Raw genomic sequence first — 25513 nt, forward strand, 5'->3', positions numbered from 1 at the left:
TGTATTGACACCTTAACATCTCTATACCGGCAGTGGAAGCACAAAGTGATGCACATGAGACAGGCATTAGTGTAGTGTAGCAAAGCCTTGTTAGCCCTCTAGTAGTTGCTCTGTAAACTACATATACTGTATATTTATGTTTTGCAGAATGTAATTGCTCTCCCTGTGGGACAGACAGCTGTGATCCCAGAACTGGAAGGTGCCAATGTAAGCCTGGTGTGACCGGCCCATACTGTGACCGCTGTGAGGTACCGGCATAGAGCTGTAGCCATTATATCCATGTTGTGTTAGATGGTTTACCCTTCTTCACTAGCTCCTCCTCCTCTCTTCCAGGAAGGACATTATGGGTACAGTGCCTGCTCCGGATGCCAGCGCTGCAGCTGTGGCTCTGGCTCTACCAGCTCAAGCTGTGACCCCCACACCGGCCAGTGTCTCTGCGTGTCTGGTGTCACCGGCCCTCGCTGCGATCAGTGCGCCCCTGGATACTGGGGGTTCCGGCCAAGCGGATGCACAAGTATGTACAAATCCCAAGCCTCATTATGATAATATGTCCTCTGAGGACAATCAGTGACATGACTATGTACTCTGTAAAGTGCTGCAGGAGATGTCAGTGCTATATAAATACATAATAATATGGTAGGACATTAGACTATGACTATGGTAGGAGTAGATTGTGAGCTCCTCTGAGGACAATCAGTGACATGACTATGTACTCTGTAAAGTGCTGTAGCAGATGTCAGTGCTGTATAAATACATAATAATAATAATATGGTAGGACATTAGACTATGACTATGGTAGGATTGGATTGTGAGCTCCTCTGAGGACAAACAGTGACATGACTATGTACTCTGTAAAGTGCTGCAGAAGATGTTAGTGATATATAAATACATAATAATAATAATAATAATAATATGGTAGGACATTAGGCTATGACTATGGTAGGGATTTGATTGTGAGCTTCTTAGTGTGAACTCTTTACCTTATGTAATGTGATCCAGAATAGAGCTTGTTTCCTGCGTTGACAAAGCATTCCCACAGTGACTTATTTCTGCTAAATCAATCGGTACAAAGGCAGATTTCAGCAATTACTTTGCATTGAAAAATATTACTTTTGAAAGTTGACAGAAGTAAAATTAAGCGCTTTCTACATGTGCCTGAAGACTTAATCAGTTGCCCTGCAGAGGGATTAAGGAACAGCTGCTTTTTCATGATTAAAATGTACTTCACCAAGCAGTTTCCTCACTTACTAAACTGCATGTGACTCTTCAGTCTTGCTGTGACAGCTTATAAGCCGTCACTATTCAGTGGTACCATCGGAACACCTGCTCGAGATGACTGAATGTGGCTCTTTATGTGAGAAGTTCCTTAGGCATGAATTATTGTCTAGAGTTTAGCCTGTCTAATTCCCCCTCATCTGTGTCTAATCACAAGTTGAAATTTGTATAGGTTATAGTTTAGCTAGGTAGGTGCCCGCAGTATAGGTTAGATAAGTAGGTGCCTCTAGTATAGGTTAGATAGGTAGGTGCCTCCAGTAACAGATAGGTAGGTGCACGCAGCATTGGTTAGATAGGTAGGTGCCCGCAGTATAGGTTAGATAGGTAGGTGCCCCGAGTATAGGTTAGATAGGTAGCTTTCCCCAGTACAGGTTAGATAGGTAGGTACCTCCAGTATAGGTTAGATAGGTTGGTGCCCCGAGTATAGGTTAGATAGGTAGGTTCCCCCAGTATAGGTTAGATAGGTAGGTGCCCGCAGTATAGGTTAGATAGGTAGGTTCCCCCAGTATAGGTTAGATAGGTGGTTGCCCCCAGTTTAGGTTAGATAGGTAGGTGCCCGCAGTATAGGTTAGATAAGTAGGTGCCCCGAGTATAGGTTAGATAGGTAGCTTCCCCCAGTATAGGTTAGATAGGTAGTTGCCCGCAGTTTAGGTTAGATAGGTAGGTTCCCCCAGTATAGGTTAGATAGGTAGGTGCCTGCAGTATAGGTTAGATAGGTAGGTGCCTTCAGTATAGGTTAGATAGGTAGTTGCCCGCAGTATAGGTTAGATAGGTAGGTTCCCGCAGTATAGGTTAGATAGGTAGGTGCCCGCAGTATAGATTATATAGGTAGGTGACTCCAGTATAGGTTAGATAAGTAGATGCCCGCAGTATAGGTTAGATAGGTAGGTTCCCCCAGTATAGGTTAGATAGGTAGGTTCCCCCAGTATAGGTTAGATAGGTAGGTTCCCCCAGTATAGGTTAGATAAGTAGATGCCCGCAGTATAGGTTAGATAGGTAGGTTCTCCCAGTATAGGTTAGATAGGTAGATGCCCGCAGTATAAGTTAGATAGGTAGCTTTCCCCAGTATAGGTTAGATAGGTAGGTTCGCCCAGTATAGGTTAGATAGGTAGGAGCCTCCAGCATAGGCAGCCAAACATAGGACCAGTGGCTGGGGCAGCGGGCATAGAGCAGTTAAAACTCACCTTCCGTGATCCCCGCACGCATGCAGCCTCTATCTCCTTTCTCTCCCCGGCGTCCATCGCGTTTATAACAGTGCCCCCTGTGATGACATGCAGTTACGTCATCACAGGGGGCACTGTTACCAAAGCTGTTACCAACAGACGCCTGGGAGAGGAAGAGGCTGCGGGTTCGCGGAAAGTAAGTTGTGAATATGCCAGCAGTTACGCTCTCACCCGTCGCTGCGCCCTCCCTGCCGCTCTGCCTGGAACACCTGTAGAATCTGGCCTGCGTGCGGCCAGTCCATTGAGGGGCAAGACATTTATTTGAGGGGGCGCTGCCCCCTCTCCTCTCCCCCCTCCCCCCAGAGCCGGACCTGGTTTATACATTGAGTAGGTTAACAGTTAAAGAACCACTTCACCCCAAAAAGTAAGCAGTTGAAATAGCCAGAACTGACAGGTTTTAGACTAGTTAATCTCCTCATGGGGGATTCTCACATTTTTCCTTGTTTTCAAAAAACATTTCCTACACATCAGTTGGTCAGTCTAATTGCTGTTAGGCCTTGTTCACATTATGTCTGTTTTTGAAAAATTTTAAGCACGGGCGATTTTCAAAATCACCCTGAAAGCGCTTGTTCAATGATTCTCTATGAGAGAGTTCATATCTGAGCGGTTCGTTTGCGATCTGCTTTTCTAAGCAGTGCTTGAGCCATTTTTGAGGTGATTTGCCTCAATGGAAGGTATAGGAAAAACGCAAAACGCTCACAAAATCACTTTGGCAAGCGATTGCGTGAGCGTTTTTAAAAAAAAAAATACATTGCATTTATTGTTTCCGTTTTTTTCCTGGATCAAAATACGGAAGCACTCTGCAAAAGCGCTTACAAAAACGCCCACAATCGCCAGAAAACGTATTAAAAAACACGGGGAAAAAAGCTCACCACGGACGGACACGCGAGCCGAACACAATGTGAACAAGGCCTTAGGTTGGATGGCCGGTATCTTACTATTTTGTCAGTTAGACTTAGCAACTGCCGTTCAGGAAATGCTTTTGAAAACAAAGTAAACCCTGAGAATCCCCTGGGATGGACTAGTCCAAAACCTGACGAATTTTAACTGCTTACTTTATTTTTTTTGCTGTAGTGGCCCTTGGATAAAAACTGTACATTGTATTATTTTGAATACACGTTACCGCATTTTGCATAAAACGTTTGCACATTACCGTTTGCATTAAAGTTACAATGTTACTTTACAGAGTGCCAGTGTGTGGGCGGCTCATGTGACCCACGGACGGGGGAGTGTCAGTGCAGCGACGGTCTTACCGGAAAACAGTGTGACCACTGCAGCCGCCCCCATGAGATCCCTGTCAGCCATGGACCAGAGGTCATGAAGTGTGAGCGTGAGTATCGATAGGCTCGTCTGATCTGTCCCCCGCCCAATCAGCAATGCTGACATCATGCGGGTCCCGCCCCTGGAATATAAGTCAACTTCTGCAGGAATCAGTAACCACTAGAGTTTGTGAATGAGATGCAAATTATTTTTCCTGGCATGCATATTGTACGTAGCTTAGAATTAAAGGGAACCTAAACTCAAACAAAAAAAAAGTTTCACTTACCTGGGGCTTCTACCAGCCCCCTGCAGCCCTCCTCTGCCCTCGCAGTCAACCACGGCTCCTCCGGACCCCCGCCGCCAGCTAGTTTAATTTTTGCCGGCTCTGAGTTGGCGGGCTGTTCCTGCAGGTACAGGACGCTATCGCGGATGGCAACAGTAGTATCTAGCTAGCTGGCGGAGGGGGACCGGAGGAGCCGTGAGTGACTGCGAGGACACAGGATGGCTGCATGGGGCTGGTAGAAGCCCCAGGTAAGTGAAACTCATTTTTTCTTTGCCTAACGATTCCTTTAAAGTGAACCTAAAGTCACGCGAAAAAAATGAGATTAACTCAAGAGGCCGCAATAGCAGCATAGGGGGCGATATACAGGCTGGGAACGCGAACAATCACTCGCGTTCCCATGCCTGTCGACCGGTGACGGCCAAACCGGAAGTGCTCGCCGGCAGGTCCTGGGACATCGGAGCGGAGCTGCGAGGGCACCGATCGTCTGCAGGGGGCTGAGGGAAGCCCCAGGTGAGTTAATCTCATTTTTTTCGCGTGACTTTAGGTTCACTTTAAGCCAATCAAATTAACTTCCTATTGACTTTGGTTGGCTTAATTCCAAACTGCATACAATTTTCATTAATTTGCCTGCAAGTCAGGAATTTAATTATTTATTTATTTAATTTTAAAAAAAATGTGGGTGAGGGGAAGCAGATAACTTTCTCTGTTTTATTTGTTTAATTAGTATCAAATCAGATGAAAATCGGTGCTGCCAAGTGCATGCCTGATCACCGATGCAACCAATTTCAGGCCAGAACTGGTTGCATGTATCGATCGGATATGCTCCAAGATGTCAGGTCGTCATGGTCGGTCGGGTGCACGGCTGTAACGTCGAGCGATATTGGGATGTCACACGGTGGGCAAGGGAGTAGCGTCTTCAAAGGAATCGTCTGCTGCAGAGTATGAGTTGATCCGCCTGGCGGTTCACTTGCGGGTTGGGGGTCTCTTATTGAGCGCCACTGTATGCACACTCAATTATCGGTTGTGGCAGTCGTTATCAGCCACCTCAGTCGACTGTAATCAAGCATGTTTACAAGGCTTTAGTCTAGTCTTGGTAAAGTTCCTGTAGGCTTTAGCACAGTCTTGTTTGTTTGCAGTATTTTTGTAGTGGACATACTGATGTGTTTTGTGTATTGGTACCGTGTCATCTGTATATACAGTATATCCCTCCCGTCTCTGTTATGATCAGTTTGTGTTTATTGCCTTCATACAGCCTGTGATAGCTGCGTGGTGACCCTGCTGGAGGATCTACAGAGGATGGGCGATTTTATGCCAAGCATCCGTGACCAGCTGACCAACCTGAGCGTCAGTTCCATCGCCTGGACCCGCCTCTCCGGCCTCAATACCACTATCGCCAACCTCACGGTCAGTCACATACAGGAGCCAGCGAGAGATGGACATTTATACTTCATAGTCCCCCTGAAGAGAAGTCATGGAGGAGCAGGTGACCTGTTTGCTCCAGTGACTGACTTGTAAGTCTTTAAATGGCTGGTTCCAATCATGTGACAGTGTCTTCACTCTGTGTCAGCTAAACAGGAAGATAAAGTAAGACAAGGTCACATGATTGTTACCGCCCATTCAGAGACTTACAAATTGGTCACCTGATCAGATCGGGGGCTTGCTTCTCCATTTGTTCTCCCTGAGGATAATTTATGTAGAAGACACTGATCTACTCTAGTGTTTACAGGCGAACGACCAGGTCTGGAGCTATTAATCAGTGATCATTTTTCTTGTTATATGCAGGATCTTTGGCTCCAGTATCAGAGCTCCATCAATGGTATAAAGGACAAAGCCGACAATGTAGAAGATGACAGCTTCAGCCTCGCTCAAGACCTTGAGACTCTACAGGAGAAAGTAAGAGCTGCAAACTCAATTTCATCCACCGGGGTGATATTCATCCACAAACAGCACTTAGAATATCATTCTGAGAAGACAGCCTGGCTCTTATAGTAGAAATATTTAATAGCATTTAAGGTAGCCATACATCTAGCGATGATGGCTAGATTCGACCAAGAGACAGATCTCTGTCTGATTGAATCTGATTGGAGAGAGATCTCTCAGCTGCCTTTACACTGCAGACCGATTCCCGATCAATTTCAGCATGAAATATTTTGGGAATCGGCTAAGTCCGCCTGTCCTCTGTCGCCATCTGCGCGGTACCCATCCTTCTCCAGAATCTGCCGCTTGTCCATTAGCACTATACATGCCGCCAGCGCATAGCACACGACGTAAGACAGATAATGTATACATGTATAAATGCACTCCGGAAGGGGGGGGGGGGAGAGGTCGGGCACACTTATACACTAGGGGGAACAGCATTGAGGGTCTCATCGCTCGTCCCAATATCGCTCGCCGTTACTGCCACACATCTGATTGACCATGACTGCCCAACATCTTGCAGCACATCCGATCGATACATGCAACCAATTTCAGCCAGAAATTGGTTGCATTGTCGATCAGACATGCACATGGCGGCACCGGTCTTCTGATTCAATAATAATTATCGAATTGGATGGTCGATTGGCAATTTAGTCAAGAGATGCATGGCCAGCTTTACTCGAGAAAGCACCTAGATTAAAATGTCAGATCCTGAAAATTAATGATGTTTGTGTCAAAGTGGCCCTGAACCCTAAAACACATGTGACGCTGATTGTGCTCATCTACGCACCTTTAGTATATGGACAATCAACCAAGATCATTGTCTTTCAGGTCAATGCAACCAACCAGACTGCTGTGAATATACAACAGGCGACTAGAGACACCCGTCAGAAGGCCAAAGACTTGACAAACCGGGTGCGGGCTCTCTACAATGTCACCCTGGGTAAGATGTGTTAGTGGTGGAACAAGATGGAGTCACTTATGCTCTACCTCATACGAGTGTGACCAGAAGTCCATACTGACCCTTGTGGGGGGGGGGGCAGGAAAACATGGCATCCTATGTCTGGCTGTGACATGTCCATAGACATTACCACACAGAAAACTTTCAGTGAAACTAAAAGTAAGAAGAATCTCATTGCCTCCTTCACTCTGTCCAGAGACAGAAGCACAGGTGTCAAACTCCAATCCTGCAGAGCCATATTCATGCCACTGTTTACGATGAACTGAGGAATGGAGAGATGTGTTCTACCTGATGAACCACATCTCTCCTGATTCACGCCCATCAATGAATTTGAACTGTGCCAAAAATGCTTGAGGACCTCGGCCATCGAGGACTGGAGTTTGACATCCCTCATATCGAGGATTTTAATGTACTCCTGTCACTGTATGAAAGCATCTACAAGCACCTATAGTGGCCAATACTTGTAACAAACAGACTGGATAGGCAACGTTTGCCGTGGATCTTGTGGATGGACCTTATAAATCTGCCAGGGCCACTATATGAGTCCCTACAACATGTTGTGAGTCCAATACAAGGTATACTTCTGGGCTTTTCCTGGGCTGTCATGTAATATAAAATATTGGGGCCCCGTACTGAAGTACTTGCCCATACCACCCTGATGGCAGCCCTGAATTCACATTGTTTGCATCCCCGCCCGGGTATAGCAGTGCCAAGATTGGGGTGGAGCAATACTTGAGCAGTAATACAGAGCTAGGTGCGGAGATCAGAAGCCTCAAGTGTGGTCTCCTAGTGCCAAGTATGTGCTTATTCCTTTCCTATAGGGACATGTGTACTCTGAAGCTGTATTCCTGCTAACCTCTTTATTATCATTGAGATTGTAAGGATGAGCCCACTCAAAAATGATACTTTATTTGTAGTTGGAGTCGGGTGACTTGACTCTCCTGCTAGTTTTGTATGACTTGGGGACTTGAATAGCTGAGTCGGCCCATCACAATTTCTGGATTGCCACTCATCTATGGCATTAGGCAAGTTTTCTCTCCCCTGGCTACATTCCCCTATGATAAGGGTTAAATTACCCATCATGCTTGTTGAGGACTACCTTGTGGGGTCCTGCCTAGTGTACAGTCACAGAAACACACACTGTGATATTGCTAGCAGAGTCCCTAAGAGTTAAAGTGTCTTGTGGTTTAACGTGTTAGTCTACTTATACAAAAGTGGTTCCCTGAGCAATAATGCAATATATACAGTAGAATCCCTTTAAAATGAATCTTAAGTCAAAAAAAAAAAAAAAAAAAAAAAGATTTTAACCTACCTGGTCCTTCTTCCAGCCCCGTGGACTCCTACTTTGCCCATGATGTTCTCCTGACCCCCTCTGGCCAGTCTGTGGCTACTGCGCACACGCGCACCCTGGTCACGTTCCAGGCATAATTCGCTACTGTGCATGCGTAGAACGCTCCCTTTACCCAGGGTGCGCACAGCTCGGGGCCGTGCGTGTGTAGTAGCTGACGGCGACAGTCAAGCTTTGCGGTGCTCGGCGCCGTTGGTGGGCTCTGATCGCTGCTGCAGGTTGCAGTAGATTGCAGCACTGTACAATAAAAACAAACCGCGCTTTCGCTTTGCAACAGTTAGCCAGCAACGATCGCCGCCTGCAGACTGTTTAGGGAGCTCCGCTCCATCACTCAAGCGGGGATTTGCACGCATCCGCACACGCAATCTCCTCTAATCTCTTCCCCCAGGACTTGACGCCAATCGGCATTAGAAGGTCCTGGGGGAGCCACTCTGCTGCCACCAATTGGCGTTAGGCGGTTGCAGAGCAGTTACAGTAAACTCCAAGGAGCTGGTCCAAGTAATTTACTAGATCAGAAATTGTCATACTCAAGCACATATAGTATACTATAGTACTGTATATTAATTCAGTCAATAATTGTGAGTCATTTTTTTCTTTTCAATGCTTCAGCAAGTGAGCACAGAGCATCAAAGCTAGATCACAATGCACAGTTCTCAATATGCAGCGATTTGCATGCAATAATCACACAACAGCTGGCACAGGAAGCCTTTATAGTGTGCTCCTCTATCCATATTTTGTGCAGCCTGGATGACACTGTAACATTGCAGCCATGCACAAGCAGGTTACAAATGACAGGCAATTATTTCAGTAATCAGACAGCAGCATGCAGAGGAAGCATAGGCCTCACCATTAAATTAGCTACAGTCCTGATAGTGTGCTCCTCTGTCCACATTTCTGTGCAACCTGGATGATACTGTAGCGTTGCAGCCATGCACAAGCAAGTCACGGATCATAGGCAAATCCTTAAGTAAAGGGAGAGCAGCTAGGTCCCACTGGCCAGTGCTTTTGAGGTAATCCACACGGACCTAAAATAGCGTGCAGATAGCTTGCAACCTACAACCGGCTGCCAGCCTGCCCACTGACCATGGCTCATGGGTCTCAAACTGACATGACGCATGGGCCTGCCCACTTTCCTCTTTATGCAGATACAAGTTACCACAGGGGCCAAAGAACAGGTTCACTATAACAGAAGTTCTTTTATATCAGCGTTTACCATACCAGGCGTTACTATCATGTACTTATAATGGCCCTTTGCCGGGACCGGGACATTTCATTCACTACACTTTAATATACTACTTTATTATGAATTATACATTATACTATAAGTTCTGCTATATCCAACTTTACTATAATGAGATTAATCTGTACTTGAAATCAGATATATTCGCCAAGTACAACATGGTTGTACCTGGAAGAGACTTTGGCACACAGACGGTCGGAGATGGAACAATGTAATCATGCACATTGAACATGGTGAACAAGCATACATAGCAGCTTAGTAGCAAGGAAGATGGGGTGGGGGTAGGACCAGACGGGGTAGTCTGAATGCTGATTGAGCTGTGCCATCTCCAGTATACATACTATAAACTGTTGTTTTGGGTTTATGTTAATAGTAAACTAGCATCGGTGTAAGTGAGTAGCTTGAAAAAGCTGGTTATAAAGTTGAGATATTTTACCATGTGACAGGGCTGATCCATCAGCTGAGCAAGATTGGTTCCTCCAATACCACCAATGTGACATCTACGGAAGAGTTCAGAAGAATCATGACTGATGTGGAGCAAATGCTGAAGGAGATGAGAGACAAGGATTTCAAGAAAGCCGAGGGCTTGGCTGCAAAAGAACTCGGAGAAACTAAAAAATGTAAGTACTAAAGAAGTTTGTGTCATAGCTGTGACCTGCCGAGCCTGGACGGGTGCTGCGGGTGCAAGGCACCCAGGCGCCTGCCTCTGAGAGGCGCCGCCCGGCCCCGCTCTCCCCCTGTGGCCGCCGCTCTCCCCCTGTGGCCGAAGCTTCAAGCTCCCTCCCTCTAGCCGCTGGCGCCGCCGCGTCAGACCTCGATCAGGCGGGCGGGCGCTAGGACCTAGCACGGCGCACTGATATGCGGAAGTGACATCACTTCCGCATATAGAACGGGTGCGTCCGGCGCCCTTTTCCTGGTCGGGTCGCCCGCTGATTGAGGTCTGACTGAAGCTGCTGCAAGGTGAGGGCGAAGCGGAGGAGGGAGCGGCGGCGGGGCGCGCTCCTGTCACTCCTGTCACTCACTACCTATCCTGGGCACAGATACCACCTGGCTACCTATCCTGGTCGCATATACCCCCTGGCTACCTATCCTGGGCGCATATACCCCCTGGCTACCTATCCTGGGCGCATATACCCCCTGGCTACCTATCCTGGGCGCATATACCCCCTGGCTACCTATCCTGGGCGCATATACCCCCTGGCTACCTATCCTGGGCGCATATACCCCCTGGCTACCTATCCTGGGCGCATATACCCCCTGGCTACCTATCCTGGGCGCATATACCCCCTGGCTACCTATCCTGGGCGCATATACCCCCTGGCTACCTATCCTGGGCGCATATACCCCCTGGCTACCTATCCTGGGCGCATATACCCCCTGGCTACCTATCCTGGGCGCATATACCCCCTGGCTACCTATCCTGGGCGCATATACCCCCTGGCTACCTATCCTGGGCGCATATACCCCCTGGCTACCTATCCTGGGGGCATATACCCCCTGGCTACCTATCCTGGGGGCATATACCCCCTGGCTACCTATCCTGGGGGCATATACCCCCTGGCTACCTATCCTGGGGGCATATACCCCCTGGCTACCTATCCTGGGGGCATATACCCCCTGCCTACCTATACTGGGCACATATATCCCTGGCTATATATTCTGGGGACACTGGCTTCAATTCATCAAAGGGTGTTCGATAACAAAATCCCAGTCCTTAAAATACCGCATTCGGTATTTTACACTTCACTGTGCTAATTCATCAATATTTTCACACATGTGGTAGATGTTCGGTAAGTTACCGAAGAGGTCCGTGCAGTGAGGGCATTACAATAGGAAAGAGGCAGCACCGACATCCCTATACATGTGCCTTTTATATTTGTTGTGCTGCCTCTGCTCTTGCTGAATCTGTCTCATTAGTCTTAAGTTTCTATTTACTTGCCACAGCTTAGATGAACTGCTGAAAAAACATTACACATTCCCTGCTTAGGTCATTTTGCCACGAGCTCCCACTTGCATCCCTGCATATTTAAACAGGCACTCAAGGGGTTACACTACCGAAGGGTGCCTAGAAAAGAAGGGTGCCTGGAAAATAACTTTAATTCTTTTCTCTCCCCTGGCTGCCTGGGGGGGTCTGTTCCACCCGAGAAGCCTGGCCAACCTATCAGCAGCACTTGCAGGGGACAGGGGAGGTTTCTATGGTCCTGTCACACACGGAGAAGGCATTCCAAGCTCCTTATCGACAGGGGAGAGCTGGAGATAAACACCGCACATGTTATTGAATGCTGTGAGCTTGATGAATTAACATTTGCTGACATTTTACTGACATGTGTTGAGGTAATCACTTAACAATTCGGTAATTTATCTCTCTGCACAGGAATGTCTGCTTCTCATGCGGTAACTGCTTTGATGAATTAACATTTTACTAAGTGCTCCGTAAAGTCAGCTGTTTTAAAGAGAGTCTGAAGCGAGAATAAATCTCGCTTCAGACCTCATAAATAGCAGGGGCATGTGTGCCCCTGCTAAAACGCCGCTATAGCGCGGCTTAACGGGGTCCCTTCACCCCCAAATCCCCCTCGATACACCGGGGGAGCGCTTCCTGGTTGGGGCAGGGCTAACCGCCGCAGCCCTGCCCCACGCGCGTCTGTCAGCGCGTATCTCCGCCTCTCCCCCGCCCCTCTCAGTCTTCCTTCACTGAGAGGGGCGGGAGAGAGGCGGCGATGCGCCGCTGACAGACGCGACTGGAGGCAGGGCTGCAGCCGTTAGCCCTGCCTCCAGGAAGAGACAGCCAGCGTCTTTTTCACGACACACTTTTGCGGGGGGTGGGTTGGGGGTGAAGGGACCCCCGTTTAGCCGCGGGATAGCGGCGTTTTAGCAGGGGCACACGTGCCCCTGCTATTTATGAGCTCTGAAGCGAGATTTATTCTCGCTTCAGAGTCTCTTTAAGCATTACCGAATGCGGTAATGCTTGATGGATTGAAGCCACTGTCTGTTTGTCATTATGTGCATTTACTGGTGAAAATCTCTCTTATTATGTGCATTTGCTGGTGAAAAGCTGTCTTATTATGTGCATTTGCTGGTGAAAAGCTGTCTTATTATGTGCATTTGCTGGTGAAAAGCGGTCTTATTATGTGCATTTGCTGGTGAAAAGCGGTCTCTTGTTATGTGCATTTGCTGGTGAAAAGCGGTCTCTTGTTATGTGCATTTGCTGGTGAAAAGCGGTCTCTTGTTATGTGCATTTACATGGGGAAAAGCTGTCTCTTATGTTCATTTAGTGGGGAAATTTTGTCAGTAGAAATAATCTTTTGTCAGTAAATTTTTAGGTATTTGTCAGTAAAAAAAATAATGTGAAAGGTTGGCAACACTGGCAGGCTGCGCGGCGCAACGGGAAAGATACAGGCAGCCCACCTCACGCTTCGGCTTGGCGGGGGGAGGAGCCGACGACAGCGAGCGAGAGTAGGGTGGCCGCAGGCAGCCAGAAATACGCAGTGTGTGACTGCGTCGCACTCGCAGAGCCTCTCAGCCTGAGTCAGTCCAGAGACTAGCAGACTCGCAGGAAGCCAAAGCCAGCCAGGAGCAAGCCCATGGAAGAGGGGTAGGAATGGGGTATCACATGCATGCGGAAAGAGGTGGAAGGTGTGGGTGTGATTAGGCAGGACACGGGTGTGGTTATGTGGTTGGGCGCGGTAAATTTAACCACTCCCATAGGCGCCAGAGAAAATCTTGCACCCAGGTGCCAGGCACCCCAGGCTCACCCCTGCCAAAGCCGATCCGAGGTCTTGCTGTACAGATACTCATTACGTGATTAGTTACTTGTAAAAGGGATAACCGGGTACAACTGCATTTGGACACAAAGGAGACTTCTATGCTTTGTTTACTCCACAAATGCAGCTCAACACAATTTAATAGTTTTGGAATGGCAATAGCTATCATATCAGTTAGTTTCTTAGTGAAGTTCAAGTTTGAATTATTAACCCTTTCAGTAACTTGGAAGCCATCATCTATTTGTTCCTCTTAATTGGTGTTGTCCAGAATGCGCACAATGCGTGGGTCGCGTTCAATGCAGTCTAGCATGAATTGAGCCATGTGTGCCAGAGTCCTGCCAGAATCCTCATCATCCTCTTGTGAGCGTTGTGATAGTTGTGATGCATCATAGTCGTCACCTTCTTTCTGGACTGCTTCTGCTGACCATTCGCGCTGAATTGTGGAAGTCCAACGTGCACCGCTCTGGCCCTCGTCAGTGGTGGCATGAAATTCCTGCTCCAACTCCAGCTGTTCCTCCTCCTCTTCTTCGTCATAGCTGCTGGGGCCAGCGTTTCCTGAGTTTTATGCTTCGTTTAATGCTTTAGACCATAGATGAAATTTTAGTTTCATACCACTTTAACCACTTGAGGACCCACCCTTTACCCCCCCTTAAGGACCAGCGCTGTTTTAGGTGATCTGTGCTGGGTGGGCTGTGCAGCCCCCAGCACAGATCAAAGGGCACTCAGAGCGATCAGATCGCCCCCCTTTTTTCCCCACTAGGGGGATGATGTGCAGGGGGGGTCTGATCGCTCCTCCTGGCTGGCATTTTGCGGGGGGGGGCACCTCAAAGCCCCCCTCCGCGGCGAAATCCTCCCCCTCCCTCTCCTACCTGCTCCCCCGGGAGATCTGGGCTGCACAGGACGCTATCCGTCCTGTGCAGCCAGTGACAGGACGTCCCCTGTCACATGGAGGCGATCCCCGGCCGCTGATTGGCCGGGGATCGCCGATCTGCCTTACGGCGCTGCTGCGCAGCAGCGCCGTACAAATGTAAACAAAGCGGATTATTTCCGCTTGTGTTTACATCTAGCCTGCGAGCCGCCATCGGCGGCCCGCAGGCTATTCACGGAGCCCCCCGCCGTGAATTGACAGGAAGCAGCCGCTCGTACGAGCGGCTGCTTCCTGATTAATTAGGCTGCAGCTGGCGACGCAGTACTGCGTCGCTGGTCCTGCAGCTGCCACTTTGCCGACGCACGTTATGAGTGTGCGGTCGGCAAGTGGTTAACAATATTTTTGTGACTTTGAGAATTTGCTGAGCCTTTCTAAACTTGGGCTCAGTAACCTAATTTTTCATCAGATTGAAAACATTCACCAGATATGGAGACATTGAACATGGAAAACTAGGCAACATAGTGCTGAGGAAACTCAAAAACTTTAATCCATTGCCATGGAAACATCTTTACGTATAAAGTTACCTATAATCACCATTAAGGCCTCTTTCACAGTGGGACGTTGCATTTGATGCAACGTTAAAGTCGCACAACGTGCCCCTAACGCAGCGCATGTAGGTTATGAAATTGGACGTTATTTTGCACTGCGTTATGTGTCTCTTGGTGCGCCGTTTTCGTTGCATACTGATAGATCGAAAACGGCGCATGCGTTACATTTACAAAAACAAAATAAACATTACTGAGCATTTGCAACACACATAACGCAGCAGATACATTGCTAAACGCACAGCATGCAGCACTTTTTAATAACGCTACACGTTACACACTGTGAATGTCACACAGACTTTGCATTGCTGTGCGTTACGCTGCGTTAAAGTATTTTATAACATGCAACTTTAACGTCGCACTGTGAAAGAGGCCTAAGGGATAAAAAGAAAAACTGCTGTGCGTAAGACCACAAAAAAAAAAAAGAACAATAAATAGGCTTTTTAATTCATGTGACCAAGTACAGAAACTTCAGGACAAGCCTGTCTTGGTCAGCAGCTTTAAGCCCCATCTACACTATGGGACATTGCAGCGATCCGGCGGCTCGATTAGCCGCCGGATCGCCTCTTCCGCGTGCCCGCCGCGTCCCCGCTCGCCGCGCGTGCGCTGCATTCGATTCCCCACTCGTCCCCGCCGGCGCCGCTAATGTTCCGCTCAATTCCCTGCCATAGTCCCCTCGCGGGGAGCGAGCAGGGAATCGGCGGTGCGGAGATCCGTCCTGTCGGATCTTATCAATCGAGCCGCATCAGCGGCTCGATAGATAAGGAGCATCGCGGCCGCATCTACTCGTGTAGATGCGGCTTTAGATATCACAGTACATGGGACTTCGCCTTTAGATACCACTGTCACATGGTCACAGATATTGAAAAGTGCTCTTCAAACTGCTTTAAATAATAATAGACATTACCACTTTCTCAATCATGTATTTTTGATGAACCATCCAATTCAGTTGTTTGGGGGGTTTTTTTAGCTACAATGCTCAGGGTTGTCTGACTTTAAAGTATGCTATTTTAGTATCTTTGAGTTTTTTGTTTTAGTAATTGTTTTACTTTCCTTGAAAGATTTCTGAAGAGTTTGACATCTGTCCTAGAAGGAGGTCTTTGTTGGCTTTGAATAACTTGACCATCTTTTTGACCATTGTAAGATTTTGATAATGTTTCTATCTTTTACTTCTTCTCAGCGCTGGATCGGGTGAAAGCAGGACTACTGACCAGTGTTAAACATAACCAGGACCTTCTCACTGAGGTTAAGGGACGACTGGACACCTACAATTCAGAAGTGATGGATCTCCTGGATGCCATGAATGAGGCAGTAAATAAAACCATAGAGACAAATGGCCTGAATAGTCTTAACCACAACAGCCTGGAGGAATACACGGTATAAAAAAGAATGATTATTCTTTAAAACATGTTTTGAAAAGTGGTGATGTGACCAAGGATTTTGTGTTTTAGATGAAGATCAAGGACCTTAAAAATCAACACAAAGAGCTACTGGCAGCAGTGAAGATGGCAGAAGATGCTCTTGTCCAGGTTTCAGACATCCTGCAAATGATGGAGAACATGAAAGAAGTAAGCAACTGCTTGTTGCGTAGCCTCATTGGTGAAGTGTCTAGAGATGGACACATCCAGTTCACCATCGCTGAGTTCTAAAGATCTTTACCTTTTCACTCTTCAGGAATATGAGAGGTTAGCTGCAGAAGTTGATGGAGCTCGGGCCTCAATCATGGAGCATGCAAAAAAATTCTCCCCAGCCAGCAGCAAGTTAACTGTTGTGGAGAAGGCAGAGGAGCATGCAAAAATGCTGGGACAGGTGGCCAAGAACCTCTTCAGGTGATAAAACTACGTTTAGCCTGTACATGTCTAAGGCTGTCAGTGTTCCCAACATCTCTATAACATTATCGCTACTTAATGCAAAATGTCAGCAAGTATCAAGCTCCTAATGTAGGTGCAACCTTAGTAGCACTATTTACTGTTCTGATTTTTTGCTGGACCAACTATTGGCAGATTCTCTACTGCCATCAACAGTTCTCTCATTGGTTTGTGGTCACCAAGAACAACAAAGTCACAAGACAGAGAAGTATTGTATTTTGTGGATTATAAGACTCACTTTTTCTCCCCCAAAAGGTGGGGGGAAAAAGTCACTGTGTCTTATAGTCCAAATGCAGGGAGTTTGTTACTTGTAAAAGGCCTGCCAATACTAACCTCCAACCCGCTGCAATGTCAGGGACTCCCTGTACTGTGCTCATGCTGAGGGGGACACAGGGGGAGAAATGTAGGACACAAGGGGACACAAAGGGGCAAAGAGGAGGACACAAAAGGGCATAGAGGAGGACACAGGGGGGGCAAAGGCAGACACATGGGGAACACAGAAGGACACAGGGAGACACAAGAGGTACAAGTCGGCATGAGGTACAAAGGGGGCATAATCCACAAGATGCCCCTTCACCATGGATGCACCAGGTTAAGTATATATGTATATTTTTCCCCTTGTTTTTGTCCTCTAAACCTAGGTGCGTCTTATGGTCAGGAGCGTCTTTCTATTCAGTGGTCGCCTGAGATAACTGAGATCCCTCACCAACCTGTCTTAATACATGTGTAGGGTATATTCAGTTTCATTTAGAGGCCAGTTTCATACACAGGTCCAATCTTAATGCACAACCAACCGCACAACATGACTAGGGATGATCAATGAGATGCAAATAGTTCTGAGTTTATGCAAGGGTGTGCACATTTTTATGCAAATATATGCAGCTTGAACATGGACCAATAAAGTTCCAACCAGATTTAAATTGATTGGTCCATTTTCAAGCTGAATATGTTTGCATACAAATTTGCATAAACTCAGAAATATTTGCATCTCATTAATCATCACTAAACATGACCAACCACACGTTGTTTAGCTGACAAGTACGTACACGCACGCCAACCAACTCACTTAAATACCATGTGTGCAAGCTAAATGACAAACTGCACAACATGTCTGCATTCGAAAACAACAAAGTTGTTCAAAAGACTTGTACACACTTTCCAACCTGTCTGATAGTTGGGCAGATGGATCCATCGGTTATTTCTAGCAAACAACCTGTTATCAGTTGGCCATCTGGTTGTTTGCCAGCCGTACACACACCCAACTTATTTTCCAACAGACAAGTTTGGAAGATATTTCTTAAGAAATGTTCACTGAATAACCATTAAATGCGTTTTAGCTACTGTCAGTATAATTACAAATAATTTATCTATCATAACTTCCCACAATCCTTAGCACACCAGAATCCGGAGCAATCTGTGAAACACACAAAGATAAATAATAAGGGGCTTGCTTTAATGTAGGCTTTAAACCTTTTACCATAGTTCAAATCCCAGCTCAAGTCAGTATGTTAAACGGTAAGGCGTCTTTGAGCTAGGTTCCTCAATGTATCTAATGCTCCTGGTCATCCTTGGAGCGCGCCCTAAGTGGCTGCAAATCTGAAGCACTTTGAGTCCACCAGGAATAAATGTTATATGTCTTGCCTTTAAAGATTGATGCTTATTTTCATTCTTAAATAGTGCCATTGGCGACTCCAATCAAGATATCTTCATTCAGAAGGCTATAAATGCCTCCAATGCTTACTCCACTATCATTGAAGCCATGAAGGAAGCAGAGCAGGCTGCCAAGGATGCCAGCCGCGCAGCAGGAGAGGCTCTCAAGGTGGGCAATTAGCTTGGTAGTGGGGAGATTGAATCAATCTACGGTTAGTTTAGACATGTCTGTGTGGGGGGGGGGGGGGAGGGGGCAAATCAGTCGGTGGTTAGTTTAGTAGTAGTGGTATGGAATCTATGATTAGTTTAGTGGTGGTGGGGGATCAGTTGGTGGTTAGTTTGGTAGTGGTGGAAGAGAATCAGTCTATGGTTAGTTTAGTAGTGTTGAGGGGGGGGGGGGGGGTGTCAGTCTATAATTAGTTTAGTAGTGGTGGGAGGGGATCAGTCTATGGTTAGTTTAGTAGTGGGTGGGGGGAATCAGTTGGTGGTTAGTTTGGTGGTGGTGAGAGATAATCGGTCTATGGTTAGTTTAGTAATGGGTGGGATCAGTCGGTGGTTCGTTTAGTGGTGGTGGGAGTGAATCAGTCTATGGTTTAGTAGTGGGTGGGGGGAATCAGTTGGTGGTTACTTTGGTAGTGGTGGGAGTGAATCAGTCTATGATTAGTTTAGTAGTGAGTTGGGGGGGAATCAGTTGGTGGTTAGTTTGGTGGTGGTGGGAGGGGATCAGTCTATGGTTAGTTTAGTAGTGGGTGGGTGGGAATCAGTTGGTTGTTAGTTTAGTGGTGGTGGGAGTGAATCAGTCTATAGTTAGTTTAGTAATGAGTGGGGGGGAATCAGTTGGTGGTTAGTTTGGTAGTGGTGGGAATGAATCAATCTATGGTTAGTTTAGTAGTGGGTGGCGGGGAATCAGTCGGTGGTTAGTTTGGTGGTGGTGGGAGTGAATCAGTCTATGGTTAGTTTAGTAGTGGGTGGAATCAGTTGATGGTTAGTTTGGTGGTGGTGGGAGTGAATCAAGTGAGTGGTTTTGGTGTGAAGGAGTAAGTAAAATACACTAGGGTTGGGGTGGAGTCCCTTTGTCGGTAACGTGTAGCAGCATTTGGTGTTCCAATTATTTGTCGCTTATACTGATATGTGTCCAATGTTTGTTGTAGCACCTCAGTAGACCTGGACTTGTCCAGTAGAGGTTTGTGCATGACATAACAAACACCACACACTACCAGTATATGTCGTTCCACTGCCAGTAATTTATTTGGTTAACGATGAAGCATAAACAAGTTACATTGTGATAAGGCAAATAGAATAGATTTACCAATAGTTGCATATATTCATTTGGATACAACTCAAACCAATCGTTTCCTATAAAGGATTCTTTTCCCAGAATAGTCCCAAATGTCCAATAATTTGCCAAGGTGGTATAATATGCACAAACAGTCTTCACTGTCAAAACGTACCACACGGAGGCATCAGGTAAAGTGACATCCAAGGGTTGGCATCTGCTATACACACACGTGATCTAATGCGGTTTTATTGTGAGAAAAGCAGAGGTCAAACCACTGCTGCAACTGCAGCCTTAAACCATGTACTGACCCTGCGGCCGGACAGACGTGATTAACCAAATAATCTAGCTGAACATAATCGGCAACCCTCTCCTCCCTATGCCCCGACGCAGATCAACACACACCGACAAACATACCTGGGGTCGTCACCCCAAACAGAATCAATGAGCAATATGAACTGGTGGCCAGTAAAGATGTTGGTTGCAACTGAAATTCTTTCCTTAATAATTTTCAATTACAAAAATCGCTGAAAACGTTTCTCCAATAGCGACAGTGCAAGGAAAGATCAAATGTGCAATAATTGACTGTGTAGATCCCTCAGCATGCCCATATGTCCTAAGGTGCAACCATTGCGTGGATCTATGTGTGTAATCTTTTCAAGATCCAATAGACGTTACATCCGGAAAATCAGTGTAAACCCTGGACTTTAAACCCAGTTCATATTCGAAAAAAGGTATAAATGCCAAAAGATTCGGAACTTCTAAGTGTGCAGTCAATGGCAGGCTGGCTTGCTTTACAAAACCACAGTGCACTGTGTTCTCGGCATGTATTAGTTACCACTCCTCGCTGTGGATTGCCACCTCAGTCACGTGGTGACGCCCAAATTAACCCCCTGCATATTTACTAGGCAGGAGTCTCCCGTCTGATCTACGGGGACTCGGGGCAGCTTCCCATCGTTATTGCCTGAACATTGCCGCCAATAGAGTCCGTAAGGTGCGAGAGTGCCAACCCCGCGAAGGGGCAGAGGAAGGAGAGCGGTCCAGCAGCACATGACGCAGGCCTACGTCGATGCATTTCACCCCACCCAGGGACTTCCTCAGGACGTTCTGCGTGATGACGCTGCTCCCAAACATACAACCCTTTGGGAAATAGAGAGGGTGTAGGTCATTGTATGTGAGTGTGTTGGTTGTTCACACATCACCCCAGTACTGCAAACTCTTCACTGGTTGCGAGTAAAATGGAGAATCAATTTTAAGATCTGCCTGCTGACATTCAAGGCTCTACACCACATGGGACCCAAATACATAGCGGATCTATTGGAACTTTATGCCCCTCCACGCACCCTCCGCTCTGCCAACAAGATGAAGCTGGTTATTCCCAGGATACACTTAACATTTGGTGCTCGGGCCTTTTCCTATGCAGCCCCTACTTTATGGAACTCACTTCCACAATCAGTATGAGAGGCTCCTTCTCTGGACAGCTTTAAAAAAAGGCTAAAAACTCACCTCTTTTCCCTAGCCTTTGAGACTGCATAATGCAGGGTCACAGCGCTTTGAGTCCCCAGGGAGAAAAGCGCTATATAAATATTATTGTTATTGTTGTTGTTATTGTATTGACAATTAAAAACAAGGGCCAATATTTTGGTTAACAATAGTGACTAAAGGTTAGATGTGGCCTAATGCAATATGCATGAATATCACAAACAACCTATAGATGTCATCTAGGAATGAATGAAATATACTATAATATTAAAAAATCAACCACTAGATGTCACCAACATGCTTGAACAATTGGAATGAAATGAACTTTCTATGTATTTTTTCCTTCTGCGAGTAATATTAAAAATATATATATAACCACTAGATGTCACTAACAACTGGAACGCAATGAACTTACTATGTAATTACACTTCCTGAGTCTTGGAACGCATGACGCTCAGGATGAGGATATAAGCCATGTTTGGGAGCAGCGTCATCATCCAGAACGTCCTGAGGAAGTCCCTGGACAAGGCGAAAACACTTAGACGTAGGCCTGGGTCACGCGCTGCTGGACCGCTCTCCTCCCTCTGCCCCTTCGCGGGGTTGGCACTCTCGCACCTTACGGACTCTATTGGCGGCAATGTTCAGGCAATAACGATGGGAAGCGGCTCCGAGTCCCCGTAGATCAGACGGGAGACTCCTGCCTAGTAAATATACAGGCGGTTAGTCGGGCGTCACCACGTGACTGAGACGGCAATCCACAGCGAGGAGTGATTTTTTTCAGCGATTTTTGTAATTGAAAATTATTGAGGAAAGAATTTCAGTTGCAACCAACATTTTTACTGGCCACCAGTTCATATTGCTCATTGATTCTGTTTGGGGTGAAGACCCCAGGTGTGTCTGTCAGTGTGGGTGTGTTGATCTGCGTTGGGGCATAGGGAGGAGAGGGTTGCCGATTATGTTCAGCTAGATTTGGTTAATCACATCTGTCCGGCCGCACGGTGGAGGGTCAGTACATGGTTTAAGGCTGCAGTTGCAACAGTGGTTTGGCCTCTGCTTTTCTCATAATAAAACCGCATTAGATCACACGTGTGTGAATAGCAGATGCCAACCCTTGGATGTCTCTTTACCTGACGACTCCGTGTGGTACGTTTTGACAGTCAAGACTGTTTGTGTATATTATACCACCTTGGCAAATTATTGGACATTTGGGACTATTCTGGGAAAAGAATCCCTTATAGGAACTGATTGGTTCTAGTTGTATCCAGATGAATATATGCAACTATTGGTAAATCTATTTGCCTTACCACAAGCTCGTGTAACTTGTTTATGCTTCATCTTTAACCAAATAAATTACTGACAGTGGAACGACATATACTGGTAGTGTGTGGTGTTTGTTATAGTTATTGGACCAGTGTCTGTTCCTGCAAATGGTTGCATGATTCACATGTAGTTTAGTTTCTGTCTTGTGCATGAAATAGTCTATGTCCCTCAGGACCATCTCATGTGAGCACTGAGTAGAATTGTCACACGGTATGATTAGGAGTCATGCGATGATGTGACCTTGCATGGATTACCGCACTTGGTACAGTTTCTCGTTATCTCATGAAATAATGTTGTGTGTCTGGACAGGACGTGGTGTCCCAGCAGCTGGCCAAGAAAGGGAAGGAGCTGAAGGAGAACAGCACGAGACTGGAGGAGAGAGCCAAAGCTGCTGACAGTGAACTGAGTGGAGGTGAGATCACGAGGAGCAGCATGGAGGGGGATTCAGTAATATCCTGTGGTGGGATGCTCCTCACACATCATCACACACACCACACTGGAGGATCTGCATGGGGGGGATTCAGTAACGTTTTGTGGTGGGACACGCCTCACACATCATCACACACACCACACTGGAGGATCTGCATGGGGGGGATTCAGTAACGTTTTGTGGTGGGACACGCCTCACACATCATCACACACACCACACTGGAGGATCTACATAGGGGGGAATTAAGTAACGTCCTGTGGTGGGACACTCCTCACACATTATCACACACACCGCACTGCAGGATCTGCATGGATGGGATTCAGTAATATCCTGTGGTGGGACACTCCTCACACATCATCATACACACCACACTGGAGGATCTGCATGGAGGGCATTCAGTAACGTCCTGTGGTGGAACACTCCTCACACATCATCACACACACCACACTGGAGGATCTGCATGGAGGTGGATTCAGTAATGTCCTGTTTTGGGATACTCCCCACACATCATCACACACACCACACTGGAGGATCTGCATGGGGGGCACTCAGTAACCTCCTGTGGTGGGACACTCCTCACACATCATCACACACACCGCACTGCAGGATCTGCATGGGGGACTCACACATCATCACACACACACCACACTGAAGGATCTGCATGGAGGGGATTCAGTAACGTCCTGTGGTAAGACACTCCTCACACATCATCACACACACCACACTGGAGGATCTGCATGGAGGTGGATTCAGTAATGTCCTGTTTTGGGATACTCCCCACACATCATCACACACACCACACTGGAGGATCTGCATGGAGGGGATTCAGTAACGTCCTGTGGTGGGACACTGCTAACACATCATCACACACCACACTGGAGGATCTGCATGGGATGAAGCCCTGATATCACATATACTGAGTCACCTCTTGCACTGACAATAACACGTACCGTTCTCTCTTCAGCCCTCAAGGGCCATAGCCATGTCAGTGTTTAGGATGGACTGAGAAATGTTCTACTTGATGTTCCACACCTTTCCTGACTCTGTCCCATCAATTAATTTGAGTTGTGCCAAAAATATGTGAGGACCTCGGCCCTTGAGTTAAACATCCCTGTCTTATGGGGTTTAGGGTTCCGCAGATGTGTAGGCTTGTTGCTCGCCTAAACGATAGGGAATCTGAGACTCATCCCTGTAGTCTCTCATATTTTTACAGCACTAAGTAGCATTCTGTTGGGATTTTGTGTAGGCTCTAGAGTTGCACTCCACAGGCAGCTGCTAAGGCCACATAGACCCCCACCCCACCTTTGGCTATGGGTGTTCCACTTGATTATCTCTTAGATGAAGGCTGGTTTGTTGATTTACAGATCTGATATTGTTGTACTTTACTCACTTGGAAATAGTTCCCTCTTTAGAACGGGCTGCTTTCTCTGTTGGTCCTCAGTTTCCAAGCAGATGGGATTGTATTGTGAATGGTATATATAAGCACAAAATCACTACAAATAAGACAGTAGCAGTTAAAGTGCAGTCCTCACATAAAGACCTTCCGGAAATCTCTGTAAGCGCTAGAAGATTCTCCAGTCTATGTTCCACCACCACAGCGAATGAAAAGCAGGCTTACCAGAATCATGTAGACCCAAGCTATTGAGGTCTCAAAGTTTTAACAGTCAACATGACACCACTCCATGAATCACAAGTCCAGCCTTTTCTTCATACTATATAGATCAAATAGGGTAGAGGGGGTGATGCACACCATAGGGTATGGCCCAATGGTTCCTGGTTGCTCAGACCATTGTCTGCTGGGCAACCAATGTATAGTGCATCACTTTGTGTCTGCAGCAGACACCAGAGGATGCACATCCAGCTCTATCCACTGCATGAACAACTGTTTGGCAATTGTTGTCCTTGAGAAAGAGACACTTCATTGTCTCGAAACGGAGTGTTTTACATGCAGCAATAAAGATTTAACAGTACCCTTCATCTTGAGCGCCGACCACTCACTCTGACTTTCCTTCATACTGTTCTAAAACATCCAAGGCATAATGAGGTCAATAGACACCACCACTATACCGATATCCACTCCACCGTTGGTGGTGTCATTTGAAATTTTATGCACATTCACGTTCCAGGTCCCTGTCATAAGGGCCTCTATGTAAGTGAAAGTTTTAAGTACTGCACTCAGCAAATAAAACTTACGGTTTAAATGGTATACTTTTAGAAGTGATTTTATTGCTTTTATGACTTGCTTCATTACACCTTGCATGTTTGGGAACTGTATGAAGAAAAGGCTTGCTTGTGATTCATAGGATGGTGTCATTTTGAGTGTTAAACCCTTTGAGACATTATAACTTGGGCCAACATTGCTTGGGTAGGATTGGAGCCTTTGCCCAAGGTGAGAATCCTGGCTCAAGCCAGTGTGTAAACAGAACAGTAAACAGTCTTTCAGCAATCCTGGTTGGCTGTGGAGTGTGCTCTTAGTGCCCGCAGTGTCGAATGACACTAGCACTGTAAATTGTATATATCACCCATTTCTACCCCAGCTCTATACCTTCTGTGAAGGCATTTTTTCATGGCTATAATACTACTGTGTAGGAGCATATAGGTCTCTCTGTGATTGATGGCAGTCTCACACTTAGCCTCCACCACAGTTATTTAACCATACTCCTATTTGCCATGTGCTTTTGCAATCACTTTTAACAGTACTCTGCCGTGGTGGGACTAGCTACACCCCAGTATCCTCTGACTGTTT

At 46.7% G+C, this 25513-nt stretch overlaps 1 protein-coding gene across 1 annotated transcript in view; it reads left to right on the top strand.

The window, feature by feature from the left end:
* The window catches only part of LAMA5 (laminin subunit alpha 5), a 332936-nt gene that overhangs the window by 244078 nt on the left and 63345 nt on the right, over positions 1–25513 (top strand). Inside the window, exons 46-57 of the mRNA XM_068264501.1 lie at positions 148–248; positions 334–514; positions 3685–3828; positions 5294–5445; positions 5824–5934; positions 6790–6901; positions 9954–10127; positions 15922–16118; positions 16193–16309; positions 16416–16570; positions 18287–18428; positions 22647–22749. Of these exons, the coding sequence (XP_068120602.1) occupies positions 148–248; positions 334–514; positions 3685–3828; positions 5294–5445; positions 5824–5934; positions 6790–6901; positions 9954–10127; positions 15922–16118; positions 16193–16309; positions 16416–16570; positions 18287–18428; positions 22647–22749 (1689 nt within the window). The remainder of the gene's footprint in view (positions 1–147; positions 249–333; positions 515–3684; positions 3829–5293; positions 5446–5823; positions 5935–6789; positions 6902–9953; positions 10128–15921; positions 16119–16192; positions 16310–16415; positions 16571–18286; positions 18429–22646; positions 22750–25513) is intronic.

This window comes from Hyperolius riggenbachi, chromosome 12, assembly GCF_040937935.1.
Source record: "Hyperolius riggenbachi isolate aHypRig1 chromosome 12, aHypRig1.pri, whole genome shotgun sequence".
Lineage (NCBI taxonomy): Eukaryota > Metazoa > Chordata > Amphibia > Anura > Hyperoliidae > Hyperolius > Hyperolius riggenbachi.